Genomic DNA, 23,501 nt, shown 5'->3' on the forward strand with positions numbered 1-23,501 from the left:
TTCTTTAGAGTTGAGTGTAGTTGCAAGTTTCACATTGCAGTCATTAAGGAGATGTCTTAACGTCTGTTCTGTCTTCTGTGTTCTCTAAACTAAGGAGAGCATAGGCAGTCTTAACCGAACCACTAGTGATTCAGTAACTGCACTGCGCACGCCGTACACTAGAGGGCGGCGCTTCAAGTTCCAGTGTTGTTTCTGCTATCTGCGTGCATTTCGAGATGTTTACCTTTGCGTCTGTTTCCGCTTCCGCCGACTTCTGAGGCCGGAGTCTCTTGGGCTGAAAATATTCTGTTTACGTGCTGAACAGAGGAGCATTTATATCTGGTCACTCTCGGTGTTGAAAAGAAGGACGAAGACGTGTTTGGGCGTTTCTCAGCAAGTCGCTGTCAGCTGTCCCTCGAGTAGTTTTCATACCGGACTGCAAGCCAACCCTGCTTTGTAATGAGATGAAATGTCAACGTCAACGTTACAGGTAGGATGGACACTGCAGTGTGGACATTTGAGACCAGAGCAGGGCCCCGACAGGCAATATAAGACTGATGTTCCGCTGCTTTCATTTGTTTAAACCCACGGCTCATTCCAATGTCTTTGAGTGTCATCTGGAGCAGAGGCGAGCTTCAGTCCTGGGCTGCCTGTTTTATCATTCACATATTTTCTTTTTTGTCCATTCCGAACAGGGCACAAACTCTGAAACGCAGTATTTGTGATGACAAGCCTCACATGATCTCTTTTATGTTTCCAAGTTTGAGGGTTGTTAGCGTGTGCATCCCGTGTTTGACTGGTGATCTCCCAAATGACGACGTTCTGGTTTCATGGCGTTAAATTCAATCCGAGTGACAGTGTAAACATTCAGGAGAAGAACAGAACTGGCTTTACTCGGGATGCCCGTGCTGTTGTCCTGGCTAATGTGTCAGGTTTAAATTACGTCAAATAAATAGATCGGGTGTTAGATTGAGAATAATTGTAGTATTGCTTAGTTAGGCTCATATATATAGTGTGTTTATGTGTATATATACATACTTATTTGTCAATGTCATCTTTTTTTTTTTCTTTTTGCTTCAGAAGCTCACTTTTTGGTTTATACATTACATTCAATTCCTAGTCTTCCTCTGCCTTAGATTCTGGCGTGTTGCAAATCGAGCAAATCTGGTTGTGTATTATAAACTTTGATCACCGTATGTTCATAATTTACCATTTGCAATATGATAAATAACACATAATTGTGTAAAGAACTCTGTCAAAATATATTTAATCATCTGCCTTTTTATAGAACATCATACATTTACAACTTTAGCAAGAATAAACTGCAAAAAATATTGCAAGCAAGGTATGTAGCCCCCTCACATCATGCTACATTGCACAACATTTTATCGGCATATAACATATATATATAAGTATATTATTAGAACATAAATAACACCTTTCACAGTAGTTACCTTTTACAAGAAGCTTTACAAAACAAAGAAAGATGCATGACCTAAGAGCACGAGATATTTTGTGGATTATAATGTAATTTATCGCACCTGTTACTGAAAGTGCATTGAATTGGAACTTTACAAGGCAAACAAATTCACATCCAAGCAGCTAATGAAATAAACTAGAAAGAAGCAATTCACTGTCCGCATTATTTCAGGGCACATTACAAAACAAAACATTACAAAGTAGCATAAGACAGCAAATTACATTACACTGTGACATGTAGCACCTTTCACAAGGCTTATAATAAAGGTGTGCAAAAAAAAGCAAGGTATATTATGTAAAATATAAAAAAGTCAGTTTCTAGGGATTTTAATAACCTGATTGAAATTGTGTTTCATTCTTTTTAGGACCTGCTTAGTCTAGTTCAGGATTGTGAAGTAGATAGCCTTTCCAAGCAACATCAGGTGCAAGGTACAAACCAGTCCTTTATAGGGATTCCACTTGTGCAATTTCAAGTTTATTGTCATGTATTTGTAGTTCAGTAAAATGTTTACTTGCGTGTCTCCTCAGAAAAATTACAGCATTACAGTACCAACAAAACACACCAGAAAGCAACAGCATATGTAGAATGCAACCATCCATCCTCTGAACTGCTTCATTCTGAGCTGGGTGGCAGGGGAGCTGGAGCCTGCATAGGGCACTTGGTGAGAACAATCCCTGGACAGGGTGGCAGTCCATCACAGGATAAACACACACAATACAGAGATATTTATATATAAATGAAAATATTTATATATAAGTGGATAGAAGCTGTCTGTGATTTTACAAGTGCACAGGCCCCGTTCATGCACTGCTGCACTCTCTCAACCAAATTGCCAATTAACCCACATGTGCTTGTTTTTGAAATATGAGCAACATTCCAAACAAGAGGAATATTAAAGTTCTGCACACAACGTGACTGTGCCATAATTGGAACATTGTCCCCTGGGACAGACTACTGTGCTATTATGTTGCCCTTAAATAAAAATAGGTAATGTCATATATCATTAATAAACATATCGGTCAGCAGTGAGTTAAGATGTTTCACTCTTGTGTTGAAACTGTTGTTTCCCAAAAATTGTGGAGATAAAGGGTGGATGAAATGTATTATAATAACACATATTTTTTAATCAAGTTCAGTTGGATTTTTCTTTTTAAAAGGCAGCCTCAATTTCATCCCAAAACTGAAAATATGTGCAACCTTTATTTAGTGACTGTAAAGTGGTCCAGTTTCTCCCTGAATGTAGACTTGCCCATAATTGGTTCTTGCCTTATGTATGTATATACAGTGGTGTGAAAAACTATTTGCCCCCTTCCTGATTTCTTATTCTTTTGCATGTTTGTCACACAAAATGTTTCTGATCATCAAACACATTTAACCATTAGTCAAATATAACACAAGTAAACACAAAATGCAGTTTTTAAATTATGGTTTTTATTATTTAGGGAGAAAAAAAATCCAAACCTACATGGCCCTGTGTGAAAAAGTAATTGCCCCTTGTTAAAAATAACCTAACTGTGGTGTATCACACCTGAGTTCAATTTCCGTAGCCGCCCCCAGGCCTGATTACTGCCACACCTGTTTCAATCAAGAAATCACTTAAATAGGAGCTGCCTGACACAGAGAAGTAGACCAAAAGCACCTCAAAAGCTAGACATCATGCCAAGATCCAAAGAAGTTCAGGAACAAATGAGAACAGAAGTAATTGAGATCTATCAGTCTGGTAAAGGTTATAAAGCCATTTCTAAAGCTTTGGGACTCCAGCGAACCACAGTGAGAGCCATTATCCAGAAATGGAAAAAACATGGAACAGTGGTGAACCTTCCCAGGAGTGGCCGGCCGACCAAAATTACCCCAAGAGCGCAGAGACGACTCATCTGAGAGGTCACAAAAGACCCCAGGACAACGTCTAAAGAACTGCAGGCCTCACTTGCCTCAACTAAGGTCAGTGTTCACGACTCCACCATAAAAAGAGACTGGGCAAAACGGCCTGCATGGCAGATTTCCAAGACGCAAACCACTGTTAAGCAAAAAGAACATTAGGGCTCATCTCAATTTTGCTAAGAAACATTTCAATGATTGCCAAGACTTTTGGGAAAATACCTTGTGGACTGATGAGACAAAAGTTGAACTTTTGGAAGGCAAATGTCCGTTACATCTGGCGTAAAAGGAACACAGCATTTCAGAAAAGAACATCATACCAACAGTAAAATATGGTGGTGGTAGTGTGATGGTCTGGGGTTGTTTTGCTGCTTCAGGACCTGGAAGGCTTGCTGTGATAGATGGAACCATGAATTCTACTGTCTACCAAAAATCCTGAAGGAGAATGTCCGCCATCTGTTTGTCAACTCAAGCTGAAGCGATCTTGGGTGCTGCAACAGGACAATGACCCAAAACACACCAGCAAATCCACCTCTGAATGGCTGAAGAAAAACAAAATGAAGACTTTGGAGTGGCCTAGTCAAAGTCCTGACCTGAATCCAATTGAGATGCTGTGGCATGACCTTAAAAAGGCGGTTCATGCTAGAAAACCCTCAAATGAAGCTGAATTACAACAATTCTGCAAAGATGAGTGGGCCAAAATTCCTCCAGAGCTGTAAAAGACTCATTGCAAGTTATCGCAAACGCTTGATTGCAGTTATTTCTGCTAAGGGTGGCCCAACCAGTTATTAGGTTCAGGGGGCAATTACTTTTTCACACAGGGCCGTGTAGGTTTGGATTTTTTTTCTCCCTAAATAATAAAACCCTCATTTAAAAACTGCATTTTGTGTTTACTTGTGTTATATTTGACTAATGGTTAAATGTGTTTGATGATCAGAAACATTTTGTGTAACAAACATGCAAAAGAATAAGAAATCAGGAAGGGGGCAAATAGTTTTTCACACCACTATATATATATATATATATATATATATATATATATATATATAGTATGTAAATATACTTCTCAAAAGAATTAAAGGAACACTTTTTAATCAGAGTATAGCATAAAGTCAATGTATATATAATATGAGACACTGCTGCTTGGGTATGTCCCAGCTGTATGAGACTTTATAATTGGATTAAGAGGCTTCAATGACTGGATAAATTGATAGGGTATTTAAGGAAGAAAAAAAAAATCATACATTATTAAAATTTGGAGTTGGACTTCTTCTGTATACAGTTACCCAGTTTGCAACCCAGTAAGCATGTTTATGTTTGACATACAGTTTTTTAAACTACTGAGGCAGAAATGGGCACCTAAAAATTAAATTACCACTCCTATCAACTAAATAAGGGGAGGCTGAATACTAATTTCCTCTATTATTACAAATGTTTGATGGTGAATGTTTAAAAAGTCTAATAGTGAACAAATAATACATTTTTTTTTTAAATAATTTAATTCATGTAATGGCAGTTTGTGCAAAAGATGCTGTATATAGATAATCAACTCGGTTAAATGGATATAGAGTCAGCCATCTGAACCCCAGTAGGCTTGAGAACATTATAAACCTAACTTATTTTGGCCCTAACCATCAGAGTTAAGATGCCACCACAAAAATTTAGTGCCATGATCAAAGTAAATAACTGAAGAGAACAGAAAAGTAATTGTTGATATCTCAGTTTTAAGGCTCTGGGACTCTATTGAATCACAGTCAAAACCATAATCTCCAAATGGAAAACCCTAGGAACAACAGTTAGTTTTCTCAGATGTGGTTTACATACCAATATTGTATCAAAGTCACTGTATAAAGTCATCAAGGAAGTTACAGCAAACGTAAAATAAAAAATACCATAAAGACCACTAGGAGTCTAATGATTCTACAATTTAAAAGACACTTGGCAAATGCACCTTCTTTAGAGTGTAACAAATGAAGGTCACTGCTAATCAAAAACATCATAAAGTGTTCCATCTCATTTGTCAGTAAGACATTAGATATTATCCTTAAGCCTTCTGGATGGATGATCTTTCTACATAAGCAAAAGTTGAAACTTTTTGAATGACTCATTTGTTGAAACTTTTTGAATGACTCATTTGATGTTCAGTTGTGTGGGTTGCCCATAATTGGTTCTTGCCTTATGTATGTATATATGTGTAATGCTCCCTCAGGACCTGGAGAGTTAATTGAATTAACCTTCAGTTCTGCTCTGTATCAAGAAATTCTTAAGAAGAATGTTCAGACAGTCTATCATGAGCTAAAGGTGAAAAACATTGTTTGGTCACCCAGAAAGTCAATGATCCAGAACACCATAACAAAGCCGTATTAAAGTGTCCGAAAACAAGAATGTTTTTGTAGTCTTGCCATCTTTGCACTTTGAAAATGGCACAACTGGTGATTGGTTTATGGGTAATAATGTGTGGAGGATTGCTACCTTTTTTTCACACAGTACCAGTTGGTGTGGATTAACTGCTTAATACATAAATAACATATTTAAAATATGTTATTTGTTCAATTAGATGCCTTTTACCATTAGGTTTTGATTCACAATCTGAAAGTATTCAGTGCCAAAAAATATAGTATTGGAGATAATCGGGAAAGTGGTAAATAGCACAGTACACTAGACACATACCAAGTGAGTTGCAAAGCATACCATTTACAGATGGCTTTGAAGCTAGGGGGAATATATACTGGAGAAAAAATATGTGGTCGTATTTTGAATCCTCCTAGAGTAAAAAATCATCCCCTTGTTTATTGTCTGTTCATTAAATCAATCAGTCATGTTTAGCCTAGTGAATATGGTTGCGTGCACAAGTGGGCTCTGGTGCTTTAGATTCAGGGCTGGTTCCTGTCTTGTGAACAATGAAGACTCCAGTCTTCCAAGACCCTGAATTGAATTATGGAGATTCAAAAGTGTTACGTTAATTGTGATACCTTTTTTTTGTGTTGCTGAATATTTTTGAGGATTCTGCACCATATAAGAATAAGTGCATGGTGGATTGGAAGGCCTATATTTAGTAACTTTCACGTTGGAATTGTTGCCAATAACGTGAGCACAAAAAATTGGTTCTGGTTGGGCCTGTTGCAGCAGGAATGGACTTTGACTTCCCTTTATTTTGACTTGGATTACGCGAATAGAGGGATGATTGACAGGATTGGTAGTTCATATGTCTGACAATTAAAGATGAAGGTATGGTTTTGTAACTTAGACCAGCTAAAGAGGTAAGTACAGCTGGTGACATTTTTGATTCAATGTATCATTTTGTAATTTGGAGTGCTTACAGCTGTGTGGTAAACTAACTTGAAAATCATATGCTCAGATCAATATTATGAGAGTTGAAATGTCACAGAATTACCCTATTTTCAGAGTCTAAAAACTATTGTCACTTTTTGTTTTATTGTTATAGAAAGCGATTGACCTGGTAACAAAAGCCACAGAAGAAGATAAAGCGAAAAACTACGAAGAGGCTCTCCGGCTTTATCAGCATGCAGTGGAATATTTTTTGCATGCAATTAAATGTAAGTTGTAAAGAGTGCAGCATTTGAGTAAATGCTAATATGTGAAGAAGGTCTCCAGATTTACTAGGACCAGTCCTTAGTTGGATAACTGGCAGCTGCCAAAGAAGTAACAATGAACATTCAAAAAAGTGGTCTCATTAAAACTTTAAGCCATGAGTCTTAAATTGTTTATGTGGCCTTCTCATAAGTTCATATTGTGCATTAAATGTTCTGTTATTACTGCAAAATATCTGAATGGCTTTCTGCATTGAACATTAAATACACAATCTTTACAGTGTGTTCTTTCCTAATTTTGAAATTTTTGTTTGATCTACTTTGTTCTCAGATACATTCTGAGTGAAGTGGTTGTTTTCCTAGAATTGTTTTTTTACTGGGAATATACATTCTCACATTTGATACATGTGATATGATCTCAGTGTATTGATGTTATTTTGAGAATTGAAGTTTATAAGGAATTAGCAACAGGGAAATTGATAACGGGGCAAATTGCTGTGGCATCAATTACATTATCATCTTATAATTGGCATGTTCAAGGAAACTTGAAGGAGCATCAGTATTTATTATCATCATTACAAAACACATTCCAAATAGTACTTGATTTTATTTAACCGTTAAGAATCCTTTGGTGAACCCACTATATCACCGACTGAAAAAAAATCATATACTCAGAAAAAGGGCTGTGAAAATATCCAATGAAAAGATCATTATTAGTTTACTTGCAACAGTATGTGACAAGCATTTGTTTATATTACACTATGTCCTTTTCTCTGAATTCTTTAAAGTAGTTGAGAACAACTTTAAAAGATTGGAAAAATGAAATGCAAAGAGCAAGTTTCATCTATATAGATGGCTCCTTATCATTTCTAATTGTATGGCTGAAGTCAAAACTATCATTTTGTTTAATAGTTTCCAGTTAAATAATAGAAAAGTTATAAAAAACTTAATGTTTAAATCTCAAAAAAAAAAAACCAAAACAACAGCTTAGTGTCCCAATAAACATATACTTGTAAAATGTTTTTTACATTTCCACTTTAGACTAGCAATGCTTACCTAGTAACTGAGTTGTCCTAAATCTCTTTCAGGTGAAAGTTGTGAACATCTTTATTTTAGACTATTTTGTTTTTAAAAAAAAATAATAGTCTGCCTTATATATTACATATACACTACTGCTCACAAGTTTTAGAACACCTACGTTTTTCCAGTTTTTCGTCCGATTTAATCAGTTGAAATGCAATGAATGTCCTAAAATGTTGAAAAGGTAAGCAGTACATTTTGAAAGATTTAAATTTAAAGTTTAGGGTAGGAAAAACTGAAAAATCAGAATATTACAATATCTTCAACAACAGTTTAAAGCAATGCTTTACAGTGGTCAAAAAAAGTAAACCTCAGTTTCCGTTGTGAGGAGGAGACTTTGTGCTGCAGATTTGACAGGCTGAGTGGTAAGTAGGTAAGTCATTCCACAAAATAGTGCCTTGAAGTACCAACAGTAGACTACTGCAGACTGGACAAAGTCTCCTCTTCACAACAGAAACTGAAACTTGCTTTTTTGCCTACTGTTAATCTGTGCCTGAAGCGGTTGTGCTGTGAAATGCCTATAATGCAAGCTAGTGAGCCTCAGTAACTTGTCGTCTGATTGGGTTGTGACTTTGAGTCTGCCACATCGCTTCCTATCAGAGTTTGTACCAGGTTCCAGTTGATTTTGGATTGTGTAGGACACCATACTCACCCGTTTTTTTTTTGCAATTTCACTAAATGAAAGGCCTACACCTCTAAGGCTAATACTGCTGTGTCTCAATTCATATGTTAATTGCTGTTTTCTTGTCATTATTGCTGGAATTTTGTCCAAGTAGTACTTCAGAAGGTGCAGAAACACAGTCTGTTCCAACTCTGCTTTAAGACAGAGGGTTTTAAAGTAATCAACAGAAGTTTGCTTCAACTTGCAAGGCTTAATTTACTTTATTTGCTACATCTGTATGTTGTAACATATTAGTTTTCTGAAGTAGGCCTAGTTGTAATATTTTTTCAGTTTTTGCTAACCTAAACTTTAAATTTAAACCTTGATAAGTTTACTGTTTACCTGTTAGTTCATTCATTGTATTTCCACTGATTAAATATGAGTTTTTCTTCTTCAGTTAAGTATCTATGGAAAATGGTTTATTTTCAGTTTAGAAATGTATTATTACAGCATAAGAGTTCACATTAAATATACTAATGGAAGATGCTTACAGATCTTTTGTCATACAGAAAATCATGACTTTCAAGAGGATTGAATACTTTTGCACACCACTGTAAATGGAGGCTAGAAGTTTATGAGAATTGGTGATATATGTACTTGTCTTTTAAATAGGGAAAAAATAACAGCAATTTTAACGTTAATTTTCTTACACAGAACAAATGCCTAGTCTCCCTTTATATTGTTTAAAACTGTGTGTAAAGTGAAAACTGCTGTGTATTTAAATAAGGATACTTGAGAATTGTCATGGGATTTTTTTGGTTACTCTGTGTTTCTTCCCAATTACGAAACTGTGAAGATCCATTTATATACTGGCTAATATGGAATGTAATGGGTTGGCGCCCCACACAAAGTTGGCCAAAATTTGATAACATTAATGTATTACTATTGATAACCAAACAAAGTAAAATCAAAACTTGTTTTAATCTTAAACCAACTAAACATATAAATGCATTTGTTTAAAAAAAGAAAAAGTAATGATGGAATCCCACACTTTAAACATGCCTTAAAAAAACCTTCAGCCTGTAAATAGAATATTACGATTTTGTGATTTTTAAATAAACATCCAACATGCTGAGCCAACAGTACAAGTCTGTTTGCTATAATCTTTGACTTTAACATCAGTAATTTCATGAATGTGTACTTAAAACCTTCTAATACAGTGAACAAACTATAATTTGTGATGCACACGTTGCTTAACAATGCTTGTGCAGCTGATGTTCAAGTAAACGTCCACAGCATTAACAGTTCTTTAACAAACATTTCTGGTTTATTGCCAATAAATAGGCTATATTTCTCCTTAATATAAAGCACTGCACTAAAAAACATGTTCACATTTAGTGCAGCATGTACAGTAAGGCATTATAGAATGTGTTGTCACTTTTGTGAGGAATGAGTGTAGGTGGTATTTCAAAGACTATTTGGATGTGCTTTGTGTACTGTATGTGTATTGTTCAGGATAAAAGCACAGTATATATCTTTACAATTTTCATATTTTGCATGCCATTTAGCAGGTAATTCTGTACACTTGCCAGGACCACTTTAAAGAAGAAATGGACGATTAGTGTCCATACATTGTGTAAGGAGTAGCACTCAGATTGCATGGTCCTTTGTGCCATTGTGAACACTGTTTTTGGCAATTCTAAGCATCATATGTGCAGTCACATTTTGAATAAAGAATTGCAAATTTGAAAAAAAAAAATATTGCAAAAGGATTGGATTTAGCTCATGTAGATTAGGTGTGAAGAAGCAACAAATGGGGAAACAGTGCTAATAAAGATAACAGTTTTTGAGAGCTACCATCACAAATATATCAATTTTACTTTAGGAATAATTGTATTTAGGTTTAATTATAAACTCTTTAAGTAACGGTATGAGGTGTTATGCTGAAAATAGGAGTACAATTCTCTGCTTCATGCTTAAGTGACTTTGTTCTGTTTTTGTTCAATTTAGATGAAGCACACAGTGATAAAGCTAAGGAGAGCATCAGAGGAAAATGTGTGCAATACCTAGACCGGGCAGAGAAGCTAAAAGACTATTTAAAAAACAAAGATAAACATGGGAAGAAACCTGTTAAGGAATCTCAGCAGAATGACAAAGGGTATGTGTGTTTTTTATATTTTTAGGAACAGAGGATCTCGGTTTAAAGCAAAAATATTAGATGATTGTCATTGTATGAGATATTTTACTATTGTCATTTCAGTTCTTTTTCCCGCTTCCTCACTCCCAGTTCTTGCCACAGTGAATTGGTAGATAGAAGTAAACTTTCATTCATTTATTTATGATTTCTTCTTCATTGCTATTTGTTATTTATATAATGGACAATTCTGTAGAAAAATAAACGTTGACCTTAACGCCTTTTGTTTTTATTTTAATTGTTGATTACATTGTTAGAATATGGTTTTGGTGAGAGTATTATTTAATCTGTTTTACGGACATAAGTAGTAATGAACAAGGGGAAAAGGGAGGTACAAATATTAAACATTCTTACCTCTGAATTTTTGTTTTGTGTATTTATTGCTGGGTGTAGTAATTTTGGTACTCTGTAATATGTCCATGATCAGGTGGGATCAATTACATGCAGAACTTTTAAAAGCTGAAATAAGGGAACATTGCAGCTAATGAAATACTTTCCTCCTTGGTTTCTGTAACATCACCCACAAACACAACAAATCCCCAGCATTCATCATTTGAATATAGCAGCTAGCAAACACCACCAAACACAGTCAATATCAAATTGTGTATCTTTATTTAGTCCATTGCCTGGCGAACTTTTCTTATCAAACATATGTTGCATAAGGACATTGCATGTTTACAGTTTTTTTTTTTTTATTAAGTCACTTCAAAGCATATGTTGTGCTACAGCATTTAAAACTCATAGATTTATAGTAGCTTAAAAATAGATAAATAAGGCAGACATCTATTAATGTTATTTACGTACTTGTTTGAATTGACATCAAAAACATCCACAGAGATATCACCAGCCTAATTACTCTTTTATATAACTGTTTAGTAAAATAGTTTATTGAGTGTCTATAAGCAAAATCTCAAATTGTGGCAACTGATGGCACAATTAAAAGGAGCAAAATGGTACAATTTGATATATTATACTTTGAAAATCTCCATAGAAAAGTTGCTTGTACAGTTTGTATAGCTTATAACTAAAGTATTATGTAGATTCTGAGTTATACCGAGACATAATTGTCCAGTGCACATGAAAATGGCTAACAATTAAATAGTGACCTGTGACTAAGGAATTAGATTGTTAAAAATTAGAGTAAATGAAACATTAATCTGATCACAGTAGGGTTAGGCGAGGAGGCTCTTGTAAAATTTGTTAAATCTCAATGGTTAGTAATAGTGACTATGTACTGATGCATAGAGTTGTTTTGGTTCCAGATATTCTGTGGTTCCTTTAGAGAGGCAGTAAACTATAGAATGTGTGGACTGTTTTTGACATCCAAAGTGTCCCAAATATCTTCTATTGGAGAAGGGGAAGGAGGCTGATGAAAGGCATTTTAAAAGTTGGTATAGATTTTTAAGGTGGGCATAATTCTGTCGAGGAATTGTTCTAGAAAGGACTACCATATAAGGTTTTACAATAAGTAATTTTCTAAACATCATTCTAGAACTGTCAAATTAGCCAAAATTAAAATTCAAATACTCCTCTTAAAACCAAGTAAATATTTGAGTGAATGTAAAATATTCTGTGTGATACATTTTTGTTTCTAACATATGTGGCAATTTTTATATATTGTTAAGATTTTTATTCTTCTGATGTGTCTTCAAAGCATGAAATGCATTTGTGCTTTTGCTTAAAATACACATTTGAAAACAACTGCTTGCATGCAAATATGACATTTGAAAACACAGCTATTAAATGTTTTTTTCCAGCAGTCTTTTTCAAAAATTAAAATATAAGAAAATATGCAGGTAATACAGTATATGATAGAGTGGGTGTGTAAGGTCCTGACTTACAACTTCGTAGCGCAGAATATTAGTTGAGTGGTCTGAGTAGGAGCAGGTGATCAAAGAATAATGTATGGGACTGATTAAAAATGTTTTCTCTTTTTTCCTTACAGTTACAGCATAATGTAAAACAGGTGACATTAATATCTATTTTTCTTTTTGCATTATTATTTAGGCATTTTGTGGGAAGTCAGAAGCCACCTGAATAACTACATGACTGCATGTGAGACTACAGGTTGGCTGAGTTAGAAAAACTTAGTTGATATTGAAAAGTCTGTTCTAAAATTGTGGTTTAAGGCCATTATAATTACATAATAAAAATCAGAAATAATGGTTATTTTCCATTATCTTCAATAAGAAGAGCATCCACCTTTCTCTTGCTGGGTGCATTCTTAATAGCTCTAGCATAACTCAGGCATAATAGTAAATCGAGGATCTTAGGCTCAAGAGGAAAGCAAAACAAAATGAGGAGCAGGAAGATTCTTTTGGGTTGCCAGGGAAGTGTTTAAAAATCAGTTCTTAGTACAACTGTGGATACAAAAGTACTGAAGTGGGTTAGAAAATCTCTCTCAAAATGTGTTGTAAAAGAATGTGTTGCCTGTCAGTTTTACAAATGAAAGGTACAAGGTATCCATTCAAAAACACAACTAATGCATAAATGGAATAGATCTGGGAATTGATGTGCAGAAAGGATCTCTTAAATACTACAATGCCATATAACACGTATGGAGTAACATGATGTTGAAATTAGAGTCAGATAAAATAAACAATTTTTGTTTTACTTTTGAACATCAGTTTTTGCCTTTGACACAGATTTTTTTTAAATACAGTTGCATTTGAATAGTGACATTTCAATATTAAAGCACTAAATTTTACTATTGTCCCCAATGTTAATTAGCAAACTCAGTTCAATGGTAGTACATGACGCTCACTTTATATACATTGACATTTGCACATCTTGGAAAATGTAACGCTTTGAAATAAATGCTAATGTACAGTTTGCTTGACCGCCCTGTTGTTCATTGAGCTCCCAATGCACATAAGACCCTTTCTTTCATTATTGGTGCCAGAATGGACATACTTTTATGTTGCTTCTTTATATCAAACATAAAATCTTTTATAAAGACTATTTCTGCCTCTGAAAAATGCATTTAGTTGTTCATACAATTAACTATTGTATCTATGATACTGGTAGGTGCTGGATACCAACCTACTACTGGTGATCATGAGACTACTGAACATGCATAACTAATCATTTGTTTTACTTGTCCATGCCAATTTCCATTGCCATTTTTAATGTAAATTTGAACAGTGTCTGAGTGAAACTTTTTTGTCGCAGAATGCTTATGTATTGTGTGTGCAGTGTTGATAAGAATTTATTCTGTTTCATACCATATTATTCAAGCACAGTTAAGAGTAACTCTCTATTTACCTCTCCATATGTATAATACATGCATGCATACATACTTGTGTATATGTGTCCTCTTGTTTTGATTATGTTTATTACTGTTATCCTTAAGCAAACCCTTTGAAAGTTGCTTAGTTAAATATATTCGATATGATCCAAAATAACTAGAAATCTAACAGTCAAACAAGCCCCAACAAATGAAAGTCAAGTGAAATCACCTGTCATAAACATTAAGCTTACTTAATGGAAGAAAAGGAGGAGTCCCTATTCATCATCCAAGGCCTACATTTTATTTAGTGGGGAATCTAAATTTTGATATGGACTCTCATTGTTATACTTGCCAGTAGTTATGCCAGTATGCTAAGTTGTTTTCATATCTGTATTTTGATTTTTAAAAGTTTATATATATTTATATATATTTATAATTTTAAAATGGTATTTCGTAAAAAATTTGTTTTATTGTATTATGGAATGGCGACATTACATTAACAAAAACTGTATACAGTGGAACCTCGGTTTGCGAGCATAATTCTATTTGGAAACGTGCTCGCAATTCAAAGCACTCATATATCAAAGTGAATTTCCCCATAAGAAATAATGGAAACTTGGATGATTCGTTCCACAACCCAAAACTATTCATATAAAAATGATTACTACAAAATATAAAGTAAAAATACATAAAACAAATTAACCTGCACTTTACCTTTAAAAAGAATCATGGCTGGTGTGAGTGAGTTTCTAAACTCTTGTGGGATTCCACTCAGCAGGACAACACGCAGAAGAATGTCGCAAAGCAATCACAGTCTCCCAGCGCTGTAGCAGTTCGCCGTATAAGCGCGTCCAAAAAGATTGCAGATATGCTATAAGCGCCTGCCATCGATGGGTGATACAAGGAACATTATAAAGATCCCGCTACAATAAATAATAGCGCTGTTTCAAGCTGAATAAAGCTGGTGTTGTTAAAGCACTGAGACTCCGCTTCGTGTTTTGGGGCGCAAGATGGGCACTCGCACTTCACAGCACACACGTGCGTGCACACACACACACACTCACTGCTGTTTATACGCTCGTACGGATGTTGATTATATGAGTAAGGCACACAGACTCAGACAGAGAATAGAAGACGTTTGCCCTCGAGGGAGAGAGAGAGAGAGAGAGAAGAACCATCAGCTCAGTTGTGATCACATGATGCTCAGCAGACAAAGTGTATCCATACTACTCGTATTGCAAGACATTGCTTGTTTATCAAGTCAAAATTTATTAAAAAATGTAGCTCGTCTTGCAAAACACTCGTAAACCGAGGTTCCACTGTAATGATGTTTAGTACAAGTCCATCGGATCTTTTATATTTACAGGAGGTGGGATGAAACAGCTTTTTATCCTGGTTGTCATAAAGACAGAAAATAATTTGTGGTCTAACACATAACTAGGGTAATCAATTCCAGATAACTCGTATCTGGGATAGTGGACTGGGACTCCCATCTGTGCTCATTTTGAGTCACCTTTTAATGGGGGTGGGCAGACTGTCAGACACTGTCTATTGTGTACTGTTCTTCAGAACGTTGCTGGCCTCACTTTTTCCTATTATTGGTAAGTTGTTTAGTCCCTCCTAGTTAACGTCTAGCATGTATTTTCTGTTAAAGTAATTTGAAGATGGTATACAAAATCCTTATGTACAGTATTACTGTTTTAAAGCTGTCCATTTATAATCTTTAGGAAAGTCATTTCAATTTCCCTTACAGTGACACCACTTATTTAAAAATAATACCTGACCTGTACAGGCATGCAAAAGATATATTTATCGAAGCATTTTATGTATGTTAATTTCCATCTTAATGAGATTAATTATGATAAAAAATATTCCAGTTCCGCAAGCATAAATATCACTTTTTAAAAAAATGGCACTAAATCATACGTACTATTTGTGCTGTTCTGTTATTATTTAGTAAACTATTGTAATATTACATTTTGAACACACTATCAGATTTTACCATACAACTGCATATTTTTAAATAAATAGATTGGTTAGAAATACTATAATTAATTGCAATGTCATGTAGGTAGTATGATACTGCTGGATTGTAAATTGGTTACTTCTTGTGCTTTGGCAGTCATTTTGTAATTGCATTATTTTAATTTATTAAAGGAAGAGCGGTTCATTTAAATGATGATTTGATTCTACAGTAATTGCTTTATGTTAATAGCTAATATTTTCCTTTATCTTTTTAAAGTTCAAAATGTGTTTGAAATTGAAACATATGCATTTTCACTTTTTCTTTCTTGTTCCTTTGTTTTGCCCAGTGCACTCTAATTTGAACAATTGGAGAAGAGACTGAAAAAATATTTACAATGAAGCAATTTAATATTGTTTGAAAAGACAAAGATGTACTAGAAAGCAAAAGATGTGATACTTGCATTATTTAACATTTTGGGTGTTGTTTTTTTTTCTGCTTTATTTTTTGAAGTGGAAGTGACAGCGACAGTGAGGGAGAAAATCCTGAAAAGAAAAAACTACAGGAACAGCTAATGGGTAAAAACTAAATTTGAGTATAGTAACTGAATATGTGTCATCCTGTGGACAAATGATTTAACTAGTGTCTTTACATTTATTTTTTAGGAGCCATTGTTATGGAGAAACCCAATGTCCGATGGAATGATGTTGCTGGATTGGAAGGTGCAAAAGAAGCCCTTAAAGAAGCAGTCATTTTGCCTATAAAGTTCCCACATTTATTTACAGGCAAGCAACTGCATTCTTCCTCAAGAACAAAGTATACCAAGAGAAAGTATGAAGGCACAATTTGAATGTTGTATGGGTGTGTTAGTTATGTCAAAGACAAAATATTCTTTCCAAAGTTTATCATTATAGTTAATATTTTTCTTTTCTTTTTTTCTGTACTTTTTAAGGAAAGCGAACCCCTTGGCGTGGAATCCTACTCTTTGGACCTCCTGGAACTGGAAAGTCCTACCTTGCGAAGGCTGTGGCCACTGAGGCTAACAATTCAACTTTCTTTTCTGTGTCATCTTCAGATCTCATGTCTAAATGGCTTGGAGAGAGTGAGAAGTAAGGCACATTCATTCAACTTTTCTCCTTTTCTAATCTGTAATGTTTGTATGTTTTATTTACTTTGTATAGAACTAGAAATCTTTAAACAATAAAAAGAAGTGTATTCTAATACAGTGTGTATGACAAATTATATATTAATGCTACATTTTATGTTTTGACATTGCATTTCTGTTATTTAAATAATATAAAATTATGAAGAGTTACAATACTATAATTTAATTTTCTGCCGTGATTATAGTGAGTTAAGTAGAGTAGAACTGGAGAACAGTAAAAAGGAATACTTTATAAATTTAAAAATAACATACTAAATCTTTCAATTTGCAGACTTGTAAAAAATCTCTTTGATCTGGCACGTCAGCATAAGCCTTCTATTATTTTCATTGATGAAGTGGATTCACTATGTGGCTCAAGAAATGAGAATGAGAGTGAAGCTGCTCGAAGAATTAAAACTGAATTTTTAGTTCAAATGCAAGGTAAGAGATCTGTGTTTTGAACTTCTTTGTTTAGTGTATATGAATTCAAATTTTTATCCCCATGTCATGGTGTGCATTTTCTTCATCCATCCAAATGCCTTAGAATGTAAATAATGACTATTTTGTCATTATATATATCTTACGAACGTTTTATTAGAAGACGTTTGGTCAGTGATACATTCAGCCAGCTGCTGGCATCCTTGATATAAGTGTATGCGACTCTCTGTTTTTCTGAGTGTACTGTCAGAAATATTCACAGTTCTAATAAATTTTATAGTCGCCGTTACCAAATGCTTTAAGGAAAGGTTTTCATGCAGTTTTTTTTTTTTTTTGCATTTGGCATAGTTTTTATTTAAAAATGATTAAATTGATTGAAAGTGAGAAGTTTATTTCTCTTGTGACATGCAGTCTACATGTTCTGAAACTTTTAACATAACTGAAGAAAGTAGTTGGTTAAGAAAACATTTTGCAATATAACAGTAACATAACATTCCCAAATCTGCTTTACCAGTCCAAGATTGTGGGGTTCTGGAAACCGTTATGGAAGGATTACAATCAAGGCAGATAGCAAACTCTGTATTGAGTGCCAGTCCATCACAGTGGTTGTTTAGACATTTTATTTTAATTATCTGTTTTTTCCACATATGGTATACAGTAATCCCTCCTCCATCGCGGGGGTTGCGTTCCAGACCCCCGCGCGATAGGTGAAAATCCGAGAAGTAGAAACCATATGTTTCCATGGTTATTTTTATAATTTTTAAGCCCTTATAAACTCTCCCACACTGTTTATAAATATTCCCCGCAGAGTTATACAGCATAATCCATTTGTATTCTCTTAGATATTAGGTAAGATTCATTGAAATTATGTATATAAACACACTGTTTATATACAGTAAAACCTAAATATTATTTTAAAGATATTGAGTGTCTCCGATATCACGTTACATCCATTACGATAGACATGCCTCCAGCAATAAATACGTACAATGCAACAAAAATAGTATACAGTAAATGTGTGTACAGTGACACTAAACGTACGTACATGTACTAAGTACTGTAAGTAGAAAATTAATTATGGTTACTCACCAACAATGACACAATGACTTGTCCGATAACAATGAGGTTTATTTTACTGCACAACAAAGGAGAGCGTTACAGTTCTTAAAAAGTAGCCACTTCAGGCGATTGTGTAGCACTGCCGTTGTTCTTCTTCTGGCAGTCTTCAATCCAAATCCCTAAAGCAGATTCCATCCAGACTACTGCCTTATTACATCCACTTACAACGTGTTTTGCACCCTGGTTAAAAGGACACTGCGGCCGTAGATCTTATATTCCTTTCCTACTTTTTAAATAAAAAGAATCGTAGCCTTCAACAAATCCAAAACGTTTACCTTTTCGGCAATCGTTAACATCTTCCGTTTGCGCTTGGGCACGGCCCCTGAAGCAGTAGCAGATCGTTTTGGAGCCATAATGAAGGGCTTGACTATGCACAAATAAAAAAAAAAAGCACAAAAGTTAACTCTTTACACAGCGAAACACGTTAGTGCTGAATGAGTGAGACGAGCCTTCCTGGTTAACACTACATTCAGCAATAGGAACTTAACTGTGTGCTCTGATTGGTTAGCTTCTCAGTCATCCGCCAATAGCGTCCCTTGTTTGAAATCAACTGGGCAAACCAACTGAGGAAGCATGTACAGGAAGTAAAAAGACGCATTGTCCGCAGAACCCGCGAAAAATCCGCGTTATATATTTAGTTATGCTTTCATATAAAATCCGCAATAGAGCGAAACCGCGAAAGTCAAAGCGCGATATAGCGAGGGATTACTGTATACCACTTATAAGCCTATGTCAAGCCATGGTAAGTTATAGTACATTTCTGTAGATCTTGGCAGAGGTAACATACTCCCATAGCCAGAGTACATTGTGGATTTTAATTATCATAAATGTGCCTGAACTAAATTATATTTAGGGAGATTGGGATAATCACCACTTGCTAGGATGATTTTCATATGTTTAGAATGGCATAATTTTGGTGAAAACTTGCTTTAAAGTATATGCAGTGCTCACCACGTACAGAAGAGTATTAAGTAATGCATTGTATTTTTATAAAATTATGAAGTGTATACAGTTGTTTCTGGAGCAGCACTTCTTACTTTTTCTGCCCTCTTTGATACCCATTTATGAATAACCAGTGTTCTTCCTAGCGTCTTTTAGCCGGGCACATCGTCCGTCTGTCATCTCGCATGACATTGTGAGATGACAACTGCAGATCTGCAGGCACAGGCAGATCTAATGATCTGCAGAGATGGCAAGGTACGAGCGGGCGGCTAGGCAAATACTGCTAAAGCTAATAGCATGGACGAGGCGGAGCAGAGTTCACAAGCAGAGTATGGGGAGGTGGGGTTTCGAGAGCGGGCTGTACATGGTAATAGCGGGGATGTAGCAGCTTAATATAGTAGCAAGGAGTATGGAGAGGTGGGCGGGCGAGAGGGGGCTGTACATGCTCATGGCGGAGCGGAGCGGCAGTTCACAAGCAAAGAGGATGTGGAGGTGAGCGGGTCTCAGCGTCGGCGCAGTCTATATAGTGCGGCTAAGCGTACAGCAGCTCTCTTCTTGTACAGTACATATAGTTATATAGTTGTTTAACCATTAGGTGTGTTCTGTGTGCAAAAATGCTTGTTGTAGCACTCACTGTGGTTCCTGTTTAAAGTGACCCCATCTGCCGTTCTTATATTTGCTTATATTTGGACCTGCGTCCATATCGCAGAAAGAGTGCAGAAACCCTTGCAGCACACACTGTGTCCTGAGCAAAAGTTTTGTCACTGAATTGCTGAGGGTTTTGTCTGGAAGCGTATTAGGGCCACGGTGAAGAAAAAAAAATACAGACAAAGTCAAGAAAAAAACCTATATGTCGAGAATAAAGTTGAGATGTTGACTTTATTCTCAATATTTCCACTTTAATTTTGAAGTTTATGACGATAATAAAGTTGACATGTTACTACATAACTTATGACAGGGTTTGAGAAAATCTAGTAAATTAATCATTTTAAGATGAAGTTTAGTTTATGATGTTCTACTTTAATGACAAACTGCGAGAAGCAGCAATGTCTAGATTAAAGTGGAAATGTCGAGAATGCATACCTGCCGTAGTGCGAGTGTGAATTGAATATCCAACAGGCTCTCCCTTTCCCACTCAAAAGTCTTATTCATAGGTACTTCAAACTTTTTTCAAACGTTTTACCAACATGAAGAAGTGTTCAGAAAACAACACTGCTCAGTTATTTCAGAAAAGAGACGTCACAAACTAATGAAGGTGCGGCATCAACTCCTCATGTGCCAGTTTCAGACATTGTAGAGGCTGATCTATCAGGGGAAATCTCTTCAGCACACACGCTGCCAATTGATAAATCTAAGCACCGCTTGTCTGGCATAAACAAAAAATGGTTTAAAGATTTTGATTGGCTAATGGTCAAAGAAAATGTTATGTGGCGTGCATTGTGCATGAAATACTCAAACAAACACCCCCCAAGGAGGGGTTACTTTGGGTAAACGTGTCATACACAAGAATTCAAAAAAAAAGCTTGCTGGATCATGAAAAAATTAAAACACACATTGAATCTTGTGCTGACCTTTTAGGAAAGCGTGTACTAAATAACTTACTGAGAGATGCTTTTGTGGGAGCTTTACGATCCATGCATTGTTTGGCAAAAAATTAGTTGCCACATACAAAGTTGTTTGAAAAGCTGTTGGAACATTGTAAAGAAATAGGTTGTTCCTTTTTACAACATCTCAATATTGATAAAAATGCACATTACACCTCTGAAAGAATAATGCAAGAGCTGCTGGATGTCTTAGCATTAGAAATAAAATCTAACATACTGAAAAATATACACACAGAAAAGTTTTTCAGTATTCTGTATGATGAAACCACAGATATCTCAGATGTAAAACAATTAATTATTTACATTAAATATGTTTGCCAGGTCTCTAAAGAGGTCAGAGTTAGTTTTGTATCAACCTGCAATATGATTGACGGCAAAGCGGAGATTATAACCAACACACTGAGTGAGACTATGGACACTCTAGTCTTGAAAATTGCTAATCTGGTTGGACTAGGGTCAGATGGAGCGGCTGTTACGATTGGGAAAAAGAAAGGTGTGGAAAAACCGTTTAGAGATAAAACATCTGGACTCTTGGTCAGCTGCAACTGTGTAAACTGCCGATTGGCCCTTCCAAGTGCCCAAGCAGCAGCTGCTGTACCTTATTTAACAAAACTGAACATCTTAAGGCAGCTATTCTATTTCTTCCAAAATTCTTCAGTTAGGATGGCTGGTTTAACGTAAATTCAAAATATTCTGAACATTCCCCAGATTAAGCTGAAAATGGCCAGTGACACTAGATGGCTGTCTGATGATTTTGCAGTACAGTCACTACGACAGTGTACGATGAGTGATCTCCTTGGAGGGCCCAGATCCTGGGGACTTTGATTATGGGAAAGCTGCAGACAACTGGGCCTCTAGGAAGAAAAGAAGAATAAATATTTAACTGAAGTCACCTTCTGCATATGCAAGTTGGCTTTGAAGAATATTTTTTAATTTTTCTCCATTAAGTTTCCTATACTTTTTTTTCATTGTTTTCACTTTTCTTCCTGACAGCACCAATACTTGTGCCTCTTGGTTTATGTCATAACAATTGTTATTTAAAATTTTTGTTAGGGTTGCAGGATCCTGAATTGGATACTTGTTAAATTTAATACAAATATTCTGGCACAAGTGTCAAACCTTAAAAAAGGAAGTCATATTGAGCATTGGAAAATAATTAATAATAATTCACTAATAAAAATAGTGCACATTTAATTTTCCCCACCACCAAATTTCCCCATCCCGCCCAACACCCAACTACGTTTTCTTGCCACCCGGCTGGAAAAAATTTATGGGGAGAACACTGAATAACTGTACAATCTATTCTGCATTTTGCAAGCAACTACTTTCATATGGAAACAGTAGACAAAGGAACTGCATTTTAGGAACTTTTTTAAATCCTTTTTGTATCCTAATCATAGAGATATACAGTGGGTATAGAAAAGAATCACCCCCTTTGAAATATTCCCATTTTTTTTGCTTTACAGCCTTATATGAAAACACACAAACCAATATTTTTTCCAGCTTTATTTACTCAATGCAATCTATAACATCCAAGTGAAAGATATCACAGCTACAGTTCAGAAGAATTTAAATAAATAAAAAACAAGAAATACTGAGATTAATAAAGGATCAACCCCCCCCTAAACAATATTTGTAAACTCATTCAAGTGTAAGTAACCACCATTTCCATTGCAGACCATGGTTACTGGCTTCCACCTTTGATCAACTGTAATCAGTAAAGCATAAAAACAGCTGTTCCTGGAGCATTCCGTTGCTTGGTAGTGCAACTGACAACAAACAACTGACTATGGGGGGCAAGCCACTTTCAAAAGATTTCAGGGATAGAGTTGTGGGCAGACATACGGCAGGAGATGGATTCAAAAACATCTCAAAGGCTTTTTCAATGCCAAGGAGCACAGTAAAGTCCATAATAAAAAAGTGGCAAGTGTTTGGTACTACTAGAACCCTCCGTGGATCCGGCTATCCCTCCAAACTGGATATAAGAACAAGGAGGAAACTGGTAAGAGAGGCTACCAAGAAGCCAATGGCCATTTTGAAGGAGTTACAAGATTTTATGGGAAAGATTGGTCATTGTGTGCATGTGACAACAATTTCACAAGCACTCTACAATTGTGTCTTGTTCGGGAGGGTTGCAAGGAAAAAGCCACTTATGTGGAAAGGCCACATTAAGGCTTGTTTGATCTTTGCCAGAATGCACCTTGAAGATTCTGATGCCTAGTGTAAAAAGGTCTTATGGTCAGATGAGACCAAAATCAAACTATTTGGCCTCAATACCAAACGGTACATCTGGCGTAAA

The 23,501-nt window shown here is 35.6% G+C and overlaps 1 protein-coding gene across 1 annotated transcript in view; it reads left to right on the forward strand.

Annotated features, from left to right (window-relative positions):
* Window positions 1-231: 231 nt before the first annotated feature.
* Window positions 232-23,501, forward strand: part of vps4a (vacuolar protein sorting 4 homolog A) — a 54,184-nt gene continuing 30,914 nt past the window's right edge. Inside the window, exons 1-7 of the mRNA XM_039763458.1 lie at window positions 232-469; window positions 6,783-6,894; window positions 10,580-10,727; window positions 16,469-16,533; window positions 16,621-16,740; window positions 16,908-17,064; window positions 17,392-17,540. Of these exons, the coding sequence (XP_039619392.1) occupies window positions 449-469; window positions 6,783-6,894; window positions 10,580-10,727; window positions 16,469-16,533; window positions 16,621-16,740; window positions 16,908-17,064; window positions 17,392-17,540 (772 nt within the window). The 5' untranslated portion in view covers window positions 232-448. The remainder of the gene's footprint in view (window positions 470-6,782; window positions 6,895-10,579; window positions 10,728-16,468; window positions 16,534-16,620; window positions 16,741-16,907; window positions 17,065-17,391; window positions 17,541-23,501) is intronic.

This window comes from Polypterus senegalus, chromosome 9 (assembly GCF_016835505.1).
Source record: "Polypterus senegalus isolate Bchr_013 chromosome 9, ASM1683550v1, whole genome shotgun sequence".
Lineage (NCBI taxonomy): Eukaryota > Metazoa > Chordata > Cladistia > Polypteriformes > Polypteridae > Polypterus > Polypterus senegalus.